The 15,049-nt window shown below is 36.9% G+C and overlaps 5 protein-coding genes across 5 annotated transcripts; 4 read left to right on the top strand and 1 right to left on the bottom strand.

The window, feature by feature from the left end:
• Positions 1-72: 72 nt before the first annotated feature.
• GCK72_018585 (uncharacterized protein) lies at positions 73-2,932 on the top strand (the record flags this gene model as incomplete). The annotated part of the gene is made up of 8 exons (XM_053732636.1): positions 73-276; positions 667-768; positions 1,324-1,452; positions 1,727-1,956; positions 2,011-2,092; positions 2,184-2,362; positions 2,415-2,538; positions 2,795-2,932. The coding sequence occupies 8 exons, from the start codon at positions 73-75 to the stop codon at positions 2,930-2,932; spliced, it is 1,188 nt and encodes a 395-aa protein (XP_053581549.1).
• A 2,172-nt stretch (positions 2,933-5,104) lies between these two features.
• GCK72_018584 (uncharacterized protein) lies at positions 5,105-6,484 on the top strand (the record flags this gene model as incomplete). The annotated part of the gene is made up of 7 exons (XM_053732635.1): positions 5,105-5,118; positions 5,167-5,318; positions 5,370-5,470; positions 5,533-5,738; positions 5,785-5,881; positions 6,154-6,300; positions 6,404-6,484. The coding sequence occupies 7 exons, from the start codon at positions 5,105-5,107 to the stop codon at positions 6,482-6,484; spliced, it is 798 nt and encodes a 265-aa protein (XP_053581548.1).
• Positions 6,485-7,396: 912 nt separating this feature from the next.
• On the top strand, positions 7,397-9,151 carry GCK72_018583 (uncharacterized protein; the record flags this gene model as incomplete). The annotated part of the gene is made up of 5 exons (XM_053732634.1): positions 7,397-7,560; positions 7,607-7,785; positions 7,829-7,929; positions 7,975-8,328; positions 8,909-9,151. The coding sequence occupies 5 exons, from the start codon at positions 7,397-7,399 to the stop codon at positions 9,149-9,151; spliced, it is 1,041 nt and encodes a 346-aa protein (XP_053581547.1).
• A 587-nt stretch (positions 9,152-9,738) lies between these two features.
• GCK72_018582 (uncharacterized protein) lies at positions 9,739-13,677 on the top strand (the record flags this gene model as incomplete). The annotated part of the gene is made up of 10 exons (XM_053732633.1): positions 9,739-9,843; positions 10,137-10,303; positions 10,351-10,555; positions 10,706-10,759; positions 10,810-10,867; positions 11,598-11,714; positions 12,687-12,850; positions 12,896-13,141; positions 13,190-13,294; positions 13,342-13,677. 10 exons carry the CDS (start codon positions 9,739-9,741, stop codon positions 13,675-13,677), a joined length of 1,557 nt encoding a protein of 518 aa, XP_053581546.1.
• Positions 13,678-14,334: 657 nt separating this feature from the next.
• GCK72_018581 (uncharacterized protein) lies at positions 14,335-14,897 on the bottom strand (the record flags this gene model as incomplete). The annotated part of the gene is made up of 4 exons (XM_003114279.2): positions 14,335-14,484; positions 14,531-14,596; positions 14,647-14,767; positions 14,821-14,897. 4 exons carry the CDS (start codon positions 14,895-14,897, stop codon positions 14,335-14,337), a joined length of 414 nt encoding a protein of 137 aa, XP_003114327.2.
• Positions 14,898-15,049: the final 152 nt, after the last annotated feature.

The raw sequence follows: 15,049 nt of genomic DNA, 5'->3' as shown, positions 1-15,049 counted from the left end.
ATCTAGATCAACTTGCAGTTTGGTTTATCAGTTGCAGGATACAGTTGTACTGTGAAGTGTGTGTAGATCAAAATGGATTCCCTTTATCCATCTACGTTTCTCTCTCTTCTTCCGGTCATCATATTCTCAATAGATAACATCAAAATAGCTGCAACTTTTTGCCTCACGTCTTCTTCTCATGATGACGTCATCAAGTCTTTTGCAGCATCTCCCGAGAAGCTCCGCCCACTTTTCTTCGTCTCCGTCGTCTTCGTTATTTCGGACGATCAAGGACAAGTAATACACAGTTTGGGTTGAAAAAAGAAGAGACTTTTCTCTTCTTCCCTCAGTTTTTTCGAATATTTTTACTTTATCATCATTCTATGATCTCTATCTTTCTCTCAATCTCTCTCTCCTAATTCATCTTTTTTCACGGATTAAATCGAGACATTCAGAAGATGAAAATGATGAAGATGTGACCCCGATACAGTGAAAAAACCAAGTTTTCGAAATCTAAGAAGACGTTGAAAATGAAAATGTTACACTTTGTATAGGAGGAATCTTCATTAACCTACTTGCTTTCCTTGCTAACCAGTTAATTCCATTAGTGATGATGTTCGTTCTCTTCTGAATGTTTCTTTGATTTCCCATTTTCAGTTAGATAAGAAAAATACCATTTGTTTTCAGATGTTACTACAGCTACTACCGCTTCTGATACTTCTGACAACGTCAGATTTCGTGAACGGTTGTGTTTACAAAGGAGAGAAATATAAGAGTGGAGATACTTGGGTAAGTCATTTCTCAGAGAGAACTGGAGCTATTCATTTTTCGATTTGGCAGTTTCTTTCTGCCTTTTAGTGTTTTATCGGTGTCTACATTATGAGGAGATTTATGATTTTTTGTACTGTTGACACCTGGAACTTTCTGACTTTTTGATGATACCTATTGAACATTCTAGATTGTTTTTGTTTTCTTCTGAACGTCAAAAACAATTATTTTGGACTTTGTTGATTATAAGGTAGCGTACTACAGTAACCATATAGCAATACATGATGAGACACCATTCACGATTCAGGTATTGTAATTTTCTACGTTTTATTAGAAAAAAATGTAATTGCGTTTGGTTTTTTAAAAGTACTAGAACACCCAAAATTGTATTAAATTGAAAATTACTTCCACCACTTTCCAAAATTGTTGTTAAATGGTTTTCCGTTCTTTGACCGTATCAACAGGTCTCACTTTTCTCTTTTAACAAGTCTAAACAATCTTTGAACGAACCTAAATTGCCAAAACTTTTCCTGTGCCACCGTTATAAACGTTTCTTTATCTTTTTCTTCTCATCAGGTCGCCCGTTCTACATTTGTTCTTCGATGTGAAATCACAAAAAATGGATGGAAAACTACAGTAGTCGGATGCCGAACTGAGGAAGGTGTCCAAGTGTTGCCGGGTCAGACAGTTCACGAGAGAAATACGGTCAGTGATCAAAGCTTCATATTACTCATTATTACTGCTACTACTACTACAACTAGTGACCAGTATCAAATGTCTCGTTACATTCCTTTCTTCCTTTTCTCCTCTTCATCTTCAACTATTTTTGACCGGTGCCCAACCCTAATTTGGTTTAGATTGAAGTGATAACTGCCAACCGGTTATGACAGTTTGGAGAGAGAGAGAGAAAAGAAAAGTGACGATTAGGAGATAGAAAACGAAATGACTTTTAAAGGACAAAAAACGAATTAGTCTTCAGAAGTACGAATGTATCAAGGAAAAAGATGGAACTGTCGAGATCAGAAGAACATTGAATATCAAGAGAAAGAAGAGTTGTGGAGATCATTCGATCGGAGATTCATGGGTATTCGAGAAGAGTTTCATGGCTAGATGCACGGAGAAAGGAGTTCAAATCTCGGATTGTATTTCTGATTCTGGAATTCCTGTTCCATTGAACGGATCTTTGGTTTTGAGTGGAGTCAAATATGAGTAAGTGTAATATTATTTTGATACATGGAGAATAGTTTTACGGTATATTTTCAGTTGCGTGATGGATTCAAACGGGAAAGTTTCACTTCACAGAGATGCTGCTCCACAACAAAATGTAGCTCAGAGAGCAACAACGGTAAGTTGCTATCTCTCTAGATATCGTTTAGTGGAACACTTCAACAAAGTTCACAAATCTAGCTGAAAAAATTAAAATATCAAAGTTTCAGTTGAGTCCGGTAGAGATCCTTGGTCCAATGTTCAAGAACTTTGGAGCCATGGATGTTGATGATCTTCTCTCATCAAAGCCTGCTGACCCTGTTCAAGAAGTTCCAGCCGCTGAGCAAATGATGGAGAGTCCGGAGACTACCTGTGATTTCGAAGGGGCGAATAGAAAGGCTGGGGATGTGTAAGTGAAAAACTGTCGCTTTCCCCAAACAGCTTCAATATCTCAATTTCAGTTGGGTTTCTGACGGAATCTTCACAAAGAAATGCACTGATGATGGAGCCACAGTTATTCTGAACTGTATCGTTGATGACAAGACAATAATCAATGTGGATACTGAATTAACACTCGGAAAGAAGGTACGAGGAATGTGTTGATTCTAGATAATTCTTTTTTTCAGACGTACAAATGTTATCGTAAAAAAGAGGAGAATAGAGTCTACTATGAAGTTAGAATCAACTAACTTCTATTTCCTGAATTTCGCATCTTTCCCACGGGTTCCTAGATCCCATTTCCATTCTCTTGTCGTTTAGATTTTTGATATTTCAAAGTTTTACTAAATAAATATTCTCTCAGAAAATTGTTTGTTGGAGTGAACTACATACACTTTTACAGGACAAGAGTAACGAAAGCACGAATCGTAAAATAAAATTAACAATGCGATTGACTTCTTTGGTTGGAATCCTGATTTCAAACACCGCTGAATACCTAAGACGAGAAAATCATGATTCTCCAGAGATTAAAGATAGTTGAATCTATTAAAACAAACTATTTATATTCTTAGACTGCAGGTAATCTACGTTATGAATGTAATTCTAATTTAAACTTTCCTTGTTTCTATTTTGCGTCACAATGTCAACTCCCCCACCTGGGAGCAGCTGAAATCGAGATCAAACCATCAATATTATTATCTTTCCCAGACTTTAATACTGGGCTCACTGATCTCCAACACTCTTCACACCAATTCTCATGCGAGAGTCTCGTAAAATTCACTTCTCAAATCCAAATCGAGGTCCCATTTGGTTTAAATTCGGTTAGATTTCCTGAGTGAATATTTCCATTATTAGTTTTTTCCCCCAATTTGCCTCCTCGATAAGTTACAAGTTATCACGTTTTATCCAATTTCCTTTTGATTACATTTTCCCTCGTTTTGTTATATTCCATAATATCGTTTCCACCGCCCCGAAAATACAACATTTTGTCGGACTTCTGAAATTGATCTTTTTGGTTTACTGATTCCGAATGTAGCTCTTCATTTTTTCTCTTCTCCATCGTGTTCAATGAGCGTTTTGAAACTGTTTGACTGGAAAATTAATGATTTTCATTTCATTCAATTTCATGAAATAAGAAATCTCCTCTTCGATTTCGTTCAGTGTTCAAAAGTTTCCGAGTGTTCTCCAATGATATCATGAGAAAATTTACTTTTTAGATTTTGAAAATTCTAAAATTATAGGTCTCTCTCTCACAAATATTGCTAGTCTTTACTCCAAACTGAACCAAAAGTTTCTACACTATTTTCGCTCATTTCAGCGTCGGAAGTACTCGGTTCAAACTTCGTTTCTCTCCCATGTCATTCAGGTTCTAATATCAAAACTAAGTTATTGACTACAGTTTCAGTACCCTTTTTGTTCAGTAGTCCAGTTCTCAATGGTCGGTAATCAAGTTGTCAACTTTTGAAGAAAAAACTCTTGTATTGGGATATCGCCTCATTAACGAACAATTGTTTTATTCCTGTCTACCACATTATATTCAACTTCTTTTCCCCAGAAGAACTCTGTAGTTTTGTCTCTCATCTGGCAGAATAATGTCTGGAGAAATTATAGTTGCAGGTTGAAAAACGAAGAAGGATTTATGAGACGTTTGTGATTTATTGAACAGCTAAAATTAAGCTGAATCTTATTAGGAATGTAGTATTGTAATTTTTCTAAAAAGCAGGATAAGTAAAACAAAATAGGCAGATTCGGTAATGAAACCCTATATAGTAGTTATTATTGTCAATCCTATATCTGAAAATGTATCTGATTAGAGCTATAAACCAGCCTCATATTGTTTTTTTTTCTATAATTTCTTGGAATTTACATTTCTTTTCCTTATGCCTGATTTGATCAGAAATCTAACCTCGCTGTTTGCCTTTATAGAGACGTAAAACTCGCCACCGCACTTTTCATTAATTCAATCCAACCGGAAACTAGAACTCTTTTTTCTCCGAATCCTGTGTTCTGCCCTTCTGAATTCTTCTGAATTATGTTTAATTCTCCTTTTCGCCTTCTGAATCATATCAGTCCATTCCATTTGTCTTGTATGTAATTACAATTCTTTGACAATCGAAAACACGCAGTTGTTGTCGGTTGACAAACATGAAAATTGCCCATGTCAGATGATATTTTGAGCACGAAAATCGGTCTTTCATCACAAAGATCTTGTAGTTGTCTCAACCCGCTTTCCCAGAGATTCCATGAGAATCTCGTGTCTACACTCTCCATTTACACTCCCTAAATGCAATCCTTCCAACGAAACAAGATTTCGAATGAGTCAATGATCTTATTTTTCTATTCTTATCCGTGTTCCGTCACTCACTGTTTTTCCAGACAGCGCTACAAATTTCATTTCATTTCAGGTTGATGAATGAATCACTATGTCCAGACAGTTTCCTTTTGGCTGTTAATGTTCTTTCAATCACTTTATCACTGCCAATGGTCGTCGTTTTTATACTTTTATGTATCTTACTTGTAATTCATTCCAAAACTTTTCATCCCTTTTTTACGTAAGTTTGCGAAAATCTCAGTATTCCAGGAACAAGATCCCTTTTATGATCTTTCGTAAAACAGAACAAAATTATTCTGTGAGTTTGTAGAAACCTTAAAGACTGCTCTCATAATTCCAAATAAATTGCATAATTGTCAACTTAATAATAAGATTGCTCACATGACGCCTTCTTCGTTACCATAATCTTTTTAGATCTGAATTCATAGCCATCCCAATTTCAGGTTATCTTTCATACTGTTGATATTCTCGTACGCAGTATGCAACCTGTGTGTTCTTCTCACTGCGATTTTTCAATTATACGATGAAAACAGTCCTGTTATATTTTACATTGATAAGTTATATCTATGGGTCTACATGTATATTCAGCCATGTGGTTTGTTGTATTCAGAAGGAAAACAAGTAAAATATCACAGACTATTTCCAGTTGTAATTGGATTGATTGAGCGTTTATGTGCTACTATTTTCGTGAGCTCTTATGAACATTCAAGATATTGGATCATTTATATTATTGGACAAGCTCTAGGGGTGGGTTTTTGATTCTTGAAAGTCTCTGTTGGTGGCCAGAAATTCAATTGTTTTGTTTTCAGATAGGAGTAGTATACTATGAAAACGTGTTGGTTGAAAATGGAGATTACAATGATACGGCGAAGAATGTGCAGTTCGGATTATCGATTTGTATCTGCATATGTCTCGTTGTTTTATTTTTTGTGAATCGACACTTGACATATAACTCGCGACACAAATCCACTCTGACTGTCAGATATCAGTTGGCTGAAAATGTCAAAGCTCTGAGGTTAGAGAGAGAAACTGTTCAGCTTATTTTATTCATGAAATTTCAGAACATTCGTTCCATTTGTAGTAGTTGACAATTGTATATCAATTCTCTTTGTTTTATCAATGTTCTTTTCCGAGGTGGATTTCAATATTAACTTAAAAGTTTGTAGAAATCTTCCTGGGTATACAATTACTTTTACTATTTTTAGAACGGTGAGTTTTCAAAGTGATGTGAGGTTCAGACGGAAATGAGTGATGTTTTCTATAATTTGAGAAGAAAAGGTTTGAAAACATAATTTGAGTATTGATAATTATGATGTGTCTAAAAACGAACAGACTGTATCAGTAAATGAAAACAAATGTAGCTTGGTCTCATCCTCTTTCCCAAAAATTAAAGAAGCGGTTAGAGCAGTCTGAAACCGGTTACTTTTCAGATACTACTGCTAACTCAGTTGTTCATGCCTCTCCTAGTTGTGAAGCAACATTCTTCTATTTGGAATCAAGTGAAATCTCAATTAGCTCGACGACAACCAACAGTTCGACAGAGCATCGATGCCGACCAGAATAACAAAGTGTTTAAAGTTTATTATAAGTCTAAAGAGTGGTTTTCAGTCTGTCTTTTCAGATTGGAATCCATTTTTTGTAGTGAATAACTGAATCACAATCTAAATACTCATCTTTCAGATCAATAACGTGCTCGGAATGGATATTGCGGGAACTAACATCGATTATTTTACTCAGCTGAAAGTTCAATGGCTTACTTAAATTTAGAATGTTTTTAAGTCAGAATAAAGTATGCACTGATAAAATGACCTGTGTTCTAAATAGACCTCTTCCGTCTTCGTCAACATTTAAACAATTTGTAAAAATGCAGGTGCAAATCGTCACTTGGATACGATTATGCTGGTGGCACTCACTTCTTCCATTCAGATTTAAATTTCATTTCCAGAGTTCATGTTTCTAGTTTCTACCAGTTGCAGAACTGATTTTCTGAGAATGATTATCCGCCCTTCGATCATGAAATGTTTTTGTGATAAATGTGATGAAAGTTGTAATTTAAAGAGAAAAATGACATTTTTCTTTTGATCACTTGGACACAAACAATTTTCAATTTCAGAGTAGATGAAATTGGTTTTTTGAGTGTTTGTCGCTTTTTTCTTCCGATGATGTGTTAGAAATCGTTCTCGATCCATACTTTAAAACATCCGATGTTTTAACTGAAGGAATAAAATCAATGTGCTCTCTTTTAAGCGACTGTTTTTCAAGGATCTTTCAGTTTTAGTGTCATCAAATTTTCGCAAAGGACAAGGAGATTCATCTGAATAGATTCAAGGGTGTTTAGAGTGTTTGAAGAGTTGAAAATGTGATGAAAACAACTTCAACCTTTAATCTTTAATGGGACGAATACTGCCCAAATTTTCGTGTATAAATTTTATGACAATCATACTACATTCGGATATCTGAAAGGAACATGATACTTCCAACCCAGTTCAATCATCCTCTCTGAACACAATAACTACAAATCTGAAACTGCTTCTCTTTCCGTTTCTCCACTCCACCTATCTCTCATTTTTTCTTCCTCTCCCTCTTTTCAAGTTCACCTGTTTATCCAATTTCAACTCCACTTTCAGTTTTTTCTTTCTTCTCCGCCTCCGCTCTTCCAGTTTCTCGAGTTTCATGAATCGATCTTGGGAAGAAATATTCATGGACAACTGTGGACCCAACCATCTTCAATTGTTATCAATAGCGTCTGCTCTGGCACTTGCTCCATTGTCACTCCTGTTCCTTTTGGCGGTTCGGGTATTTTTCAGAAAGAGGAAGATTTTTCACCCACTGTTCTCGTGAGATCCAATATTTTAAAATATCAATTCATTCATAATTTCTCAGATTCTGTTTCATTGTCCTTCTTCTTCTCTATTTCTTCTCCACGACATTTCTTGCAATTCGAAACATCACCTTCACTTTCTACGGTGATAACTATGGACCAGTCGAAAGAACTGCAGATGTTATAATCAGAAGTTCTGAACGAATTTATATGGCTTTCAACTTTTTCATCCCTCCCTTGAGTGAGTCCCTGGTGTCTTTTCATCCGAAATCGGTATTTTTCAGTCGCAATTGGTATCATCGAGCGACTGTATGCCACATCGCTCTCCAGGTTTTATGAGAACTCTAGACCATGGCTGACACTTGGTTTCGGATTGGTTTGTGCGGTAAGAGAATACCATGAAGACAACCTTCTGCAACAACTGTTTCAGACTATCCTTGTTTACATCGAGTTTTCGAATCGCCACGCCATAATGGCGACAATACCAACTAGAAACATTCAAGCTCTATTCGCTATCACATGTTCCGTTTCTCTATTTCTTCTTCTCATTGCAAATCGTTCAAAATCCAAATCAGGAAGAGCCAAATCTGCATTATCGGAGAGATATCAAGTCACTGAGAATCTGAAAGCACTCCGGATACAAATTCCGATTGTTTGTATTGATACGGCAGTCCAAGTCATGTTTTTATGCTCCGACGTGTTCTTAAATACAGCGCAGGTGCTTAATCTCAACTATTGCTATGACGACGACTATTATCTGAAAAAGTTTGCCACATTTCGATTGGTAAGTTGAAGAGAAACTTTGGAATAGTAAAAGGTTCAAAAGTGCATACACAAAGGAACTTTAGTTGGACCAAAGGTACAAGCAAGGTAGTAATTTTTTATGAGTTAGACTCTCGACCTCGGATAAAATAAATTATTGACGGAAAGGATGTTTTTGTTGGAATGCAATATTTCAATGTAGGCATGTTTTCACAAATTCGGTTCCTCGTGGATCAGAAAAAACACAAAATGATGTTACAGAAAACTAGAAGAACAACAACCAAATTTCTAAGCTGTAATTGAGCTCCCTTTAATCAAAAACACATTATTACCTTGTTTTCTGAAATTTCGAGTTTGGGATTAATGTCGGATTTTGTTGTGTTTTAGGTGTGATTACTCATTAGTGGGGAAGTCTGATCAATACACAAGAGAAGATATTATTCAAACTCAAATAGGTTTAAATCTGGAGCAAAGTTTTAGTTAGATACTTCTTCTCCAGGTCCTCTGAGATTCTTTGCTTCAGGCCATTTCATTAAATTTTTCTTGTTGGAAAACAAACAAATCCTTTCCTTGTTTTTTTTTTGCAATTTGTTTCATTTCAGATTGGATTCACCCTCCAATATCTCATTCCCTTCATCGTCCTGTTCCACTTCAGCCAATTTTGCTGCAACACAATTCGTAGAAGACCAGTTAAAAGATTGACACCAATATCTCCATCTCCAGAAACCGTCCCATCGAATGTTGTCACAATTCGTAATGTTTTCGGAATAACTCTGTCTGGAGATGATCAAGGGCCAGTTGGTCAGGATGTTCATTTTAGGAATTTGTATGCACAATGGAACTAGAATTTCAAATCAACCAATTTGTCATTTAATCTAGTATGCATGTTCTGTCTCGTGTTTGTTTTTCTTCTTATCTGTATTTAAAAAATAATTAACTTGGAATAAAAACTGATTCAAAAAAATAAGCCTACGAAAGTGAGTTTACGATGTCAAGTTGCATTTTAAAGTGCATTATAAGGAGCAGTCCACACAACTGTCATAACAAAATCTTTGCTCTTTTTTGCTCTATTTCAAGGGTAATACCGCCCATGTCATTTGTTTATTGCCCTCTCTATTTCTTCCTCCTCGTCATTTCAGTTTCCTGGAACTTGTCACTTCTTTTCCTTTTTTTCATTCTCTGTGTTTTGCATCCAAAGGTCATCAATAGAAAGAAACAAGAAGTTGGAGACCTCCTTCATCCGCAAAATAACCAAATTCATGTTTGTTTCGTATTCATGAGAGAATGCCATTCGACCTCTCTCTGCAACAAGTTCCCTCCCACTTCTCTCTTTTCAAGATGTCATGAGCCACGCCTTCTTCTCTTTGTTTCTTCCGAAGAGGAGGACCACGCCTGACACATTTTGCTTTTCTCTCTGTATTTGCAGGACAATATGAGCGTTCACGAGCTGTCGAACGATTTGAATGGAATGGTAATTGAAAGAAATCTGAGACATCAAGATAGTGAATCCACCGAAGGAGGACATCATGAAAGAGGAGTGAGTTCTAAATAGTCTTAAAAGTGAATTCTCAGCAGTCTTCAAACGAGCTGCTAGACACAATTTTTCGTTTGAGGAGTTTTTTTTAAAATTTCTTTTTTCAAGAAAAGTTCCCCTCTAGTTCGACTAACCTAGCTTCAATCGACTTAATTAACCTGTATCTTCCTGATTGAAGAGTTCATTCACTCTGACCATAAAACTCCATTTACTCCTGATTTGAAAGTTCCTTTTTTTCCCTAGAGAAATCTAGATTTTTGCACCTCTATCTTCCTTTTTCACGTATTCCTTTGCAGCATCTAACCAGAAAATCTTCGACTTCTTCCAATTGTTCTTCGGGTTTCGATAAACGGCGAAACTTATACCGCAAAGATTCAGAAGTAAAGATTGAAGCGATTTTCAAGGAACTCTTCTCTCCAGATGCAAAGATAGTTGACCATTATGAAGGGGAGATGCTGACGATGTAAGACGAAATGATTGAAGAATCCAATTTAAGGAATACATTTGCAGTCCGGGAATCGAGATAAATGACACTGAAGATGTTGAACTCCTTGTCCCAAATCACGATAGATTTAAACTTCGACGACAAACTTCTCTGGCTCCCAAGAATAACGAAGCAAAAAAGAATGCGTCTCCACAACCTCGAGTCCGTGTAATTACTCGAAAATCGCCATCTCCGTTGCGTAAATTGTCAACTCCAACTCAAAGAAAACGGGTGAGAAATAGAAAAAACACAGGAAATTAGACACTATCTGACGTTGTTTCTTTTTGTTTTCCTTTCTTTTTGTCTTCAGATTATACCAATTGCACGTAGAGAGATCTCTCAAGTTCAAAACACATTTAATTACTTCTTTTCTTTTTTCAGTCTGCCTCCTCGAGAGCTCCACTTCCAAAGTTGAGTGCACCGCCCAGTTTGAAGGTTTGAAAGATTGAAGAATGTTCAAAAGATCAAAATGGAATTGATTTCAGCCAAACTTTGTGACTGTAGCTGATGAATCGTCGTCTGGTTCTTATCTTCGGAAGAACCGTGAGTGATTGGGGTATTAAGTTATTATTAAAAATAATGACTTATTTCAGCGATTCCATTACGTCGTGGGCTCTCGATCTCACAAAAATAAATGATAAAATGAAACCAATACCGTTTTCTTCTGCAAATCTGATCCTCTTATCCTATGTTGTGAGCTCTGAAATTTTGTTACAATGTAACTGATAATAACTGTACAAATAAACAATATTTACATTCCCAGAAGAAAAATACACTCAAACGGCATATCTTCAAACAGAGTACAGCTTTCAAGGATGCAATTACAGTATTCTCTTAACTGGGATGGGGATAACGATTCAGATGAAGTGAAACAAGAAATACTGTTGAAAATTCTTAGCATTTCCACATATTCTTGTAAATATACCTCTGTTAATGACATACGAAAAATCTAAGAAACAATCGCCCTTTCTTGATCTCTTTCTTCCATTTTCTTCTTTTCTTGACGTCAATTGAAGTAGAATCAGATGTCAAAACAACAAGAATGAAAGAAGTTAGTTCAAATCAGATCAATAATATCGGCTTTCATCGCTCGCCGCCGATTCAGAGTGTCAGCTGCTTCGTCTTGCCATCTCCGATTCTCACTATCTTCAACTTGTCGCATTTCGACGTCAGGGAGGGCTCGTCCTGTCTCATATCTCATAATTCATCTCGTCACTTATGAACTTTTACCTATTTGCCCTGTTTTTTATATTATTAGTTCCCATTAATCAAGCTAGTCCTGTTGGACATGATGAAGATGAAGATATGACGACGACGACTGCTTCTACAAAACGACCACGGATTGAGGATGACATGGAAGACGTCATGACGACGCATCCAACGTTCACAGGTTCGAGTCAGCAAGGTTCATGTTGTAGAGCATTAGATGTAGATATAGTTTCATCTGAACATCTTTTCCTTGTGTTCCATTTCTTCTTTTTGGTCTCATTTCTCATTCATAAACTATGAGATCATGATGCGTGTAAATGTTTTGTTTTTGGAAATGCCAAGCTTCCAGTTTTTGCAATTTTTGAGTCATCGCGTGGTTAGAATTCGATGAGATATACGAAAAAACAAAAGAATGAGACAAAATGGGAGGAAAATAAGATGCTTTCACAAATGAATGAGATAGTATGTGCATTTGAAAACATCTATGTGTGAGTAAGGGGCCGTTTAATATGTCTTAAACTCTAGAGAAAAAAAGCATATTTGACTGTCTAAACGCGGTTCTTCTAAAAGGTTAAGATTGATTGATAGGAAAACGTTTTGACTGCTGGGTGCTCAAACGTACATTCTGGAGAACAAACGTTCTGGAGAGATTGAATAAACTTTGAGAAAATCTACTGCTTGTTTTTACGTTCTAGAAAACAAGTATTTTTTGTTCTCAAAGTCTCTATTTTCCAAACAATGACTTTTTGAATTTTCCAAAAGTATAACCTTCTGAATTCGGATGACTCATTTGTTTCCTTTTTCAAATGTCAATCAAAAAGTCTTGAGTATACTCATATCTCTCTCTCTCCTTTTCTCCAAAATGTTTCCAACAACGAAGATTTCTTCTCCGTTCGTTGTGCTCCTATCACGTGCACTCTCAACTGATGTCAGTGCGTTTATTTCTCTATTTTCTTCTTTCATTTCTTTATCACTTGCACAATAACAATGAGAGCTCAATGAGATGTGAATGACCTTCTTTATTGTCTCTTCAGATGTAAAAATCTAAACAAAACACTAGGAAAACAAGAAAACAAACTATGAAGATTACACTGCAGACAGAAAGACAAAATAAAACAATAAAGCAGAGAATCTAGATGAGTTTTATTTTCAGTTCAACGATTGGATGCTCCGATTGAAAGGATAGAAATTCGACTGATTGATGACAACACAACACATTCTGTCCCAGAGGTTACTGTGAGCACTCTACGAGATGATGATAGAAACAGAGCAAGTGCTGGACGAGACCAATTCGATTATGGTACTACAACTGAACAGGTCAGACATCGAAACAGTATTTGCGTATTAAGAATCTGTTTTCAGCCATCTCAACATTTCCATGAACCAGATCAAGATCCTTCTCCTGCTACGACAGAACCAATTCCTTCTCAAGAGGAAATGTACAAAAAAGTGGAATATGTAGTCCAGCCAACATCAATCGATCCAACCCATACATATTCTGAACCAACGAAGACTGAATCACATGAACACCCCACAGAGCCTATTGTGATTGGAGAAGATCCTTACTATTATTCAACAATGGCTTCGGATAAACAAGCTAGTGCGGAGGTAAAGAAAAACAACACGCTGAGAGTTTTTCATAACCTTTTGCTTAAGATACAGGCCAAGGCGTGGATATCGGTTTCGACTTCTGTGCCGAAGTTCGATGGGGATATCGATGAGGATGACCTCCCTCCACCACCAGCTTCAGAAGATGCAGAGGTTTCAAAATGATACTTGAAATTTCAAACTAATCGAAACGTTTTTAGAATGAGGAACCTGAAGAAGAATGTTTGGCAAACAAGGAAAAATTGACAGAGGAGGTGATCGAGAGGCTTCGTTCTGAAACTACAATGTACTACCGGCTGGTTCGACAGCGAAATGATCAACAGAAAGAGTTCTGCGGTAGTGGAGAAGCGAGAGATATAACATCTGATATGTACAGAAGATGCAGTAACTGGAGAGCCGAGAAACTTGTCTACTATTACAAATTGATGCGAAAGACGTATTGTCAAGTAGACAACTGGCCCAACTCACCGAAAATCAAGAAAACCTATGGAGAATATCTAAATTTGTTTGGGACTTTTTATGCTTTTCAGAAATAATGTCGTGCTTTTTATACTCTCGGCCGTGAAAACGGGTTCACTATCCTATTCCTGCACACGATCTTATTATTTTGTTGTTCAATAAATTGTCATAATACACAGACTTGTCAAAAATCGGGCCGGCCCGGGCCGGGCCGGGCCGAGATTTTTCTTGGCCGGGCCGGGCCGGGCCGAAATTTCTCTTGGCCCGGCCCGGCCCGGTCGGCCCGGATTCAAAAATGGGTACCCATTTTTACCAATTTTTTTTTGAAATTTTTCGAAAAAAAAGAGTAAAAATGCTTTGATTATCATACATATTCACATTTTGATTCAATTTTAAATGTTTATTCAAAAACTATACTTTTTTCAAAAAAGTTCAAAAAATTTCAAAAAATTTCCAAAAAAAAGTTGAAAAACAAGAAATTTTTTGAAAAAATGTTTCAAAACGGGCCGAGCGGGCCGGGCCCCCGGGCCGGGCCGGGCCGGGCCGGGCCGGGCCGGGCCGAGATTTTTTTCTGATTTCGGCCCGGCCCGGCCCGGCCCGGCCCGGCCCGTGACAAGTCTGATAATACATACATCTGAAAGACTAGAACATTTATTACTGATCATTTGGAGCAATAATGAACGAACAAAATCAATACTAATGACTTCACTACACATTATTCAGGTATTATGACTTCAAATAGGTTTTTCCCGACCTTCCGTCACAGTCTGTAAATTTTGAAAGAAATCGTCTCGTCCCATATGTCGATCAGCTTCTACGCGCAATTCCACCAGTTGTTGGATGTGTTCATTGCTGAGTTGCTCCATCTTATCAGAATTTAGATCCTAGAAAATAAATAATTCCAACCCGGTTAGAAACGTTTACACGAACCTTTCCTATGTTTCCTTTACGAATTCCAGCGCTTGACAACTGTTTAGAGAGCATAACACAGTAATTCTGGAAATACTAGTTCTTTCTCATTCTTATGGAAAACAGCTAGAACCTACCGTCCATTCTGTAATAAATGGTTTCACAAATTCAGGTTTTGCATTGATGTGTCTTCTGAACTCGTCCTTGACGTATGTGTCGCCCATTAATCGAGCCTGTGAAGGTAACCCATAATGGAGTCTGAAACCAATGAAATACACACTTTTCAAGGATGTTTGAAGTAAATGACATACCTGAGTATACTTTTGTACAGATACAATGGGAATCGTTCGGGATTGATGGCTCTTGCAGCACTTTGAGCAGCTTTCATGGTTAAACGGAACAAATAAAATAAAATGATGCTAGTGCACGAGGAGTACACAACGAATGGCCTAGAAAACCAATATACGTGTACTCCTCGAGGACTTTCATCACTTCGCGTTTTTCCAAATCATTATTCCGTTTGTCTCTCTTCTCGTTTAT

The sequence above is a fragment of the Caenorhabditis remanei genome, chromosome V, assembly GCF_010183535.1.
Source record: "Caenorhabditis remanei strain PX506 chromosome V, whole genome shotgun sequence".
Lineage (NCBI taxonomy): Eukaryota > Metazoa > Nematoda > Chromadorea > Rhabditida > Rhabditidae > Caenorhabditis > Caenorhabditis remanei.
Note: the sequence above shows the minus strand (reverse complement) of the source record. Positions and strands in the feature narration are given on the sequence as shown.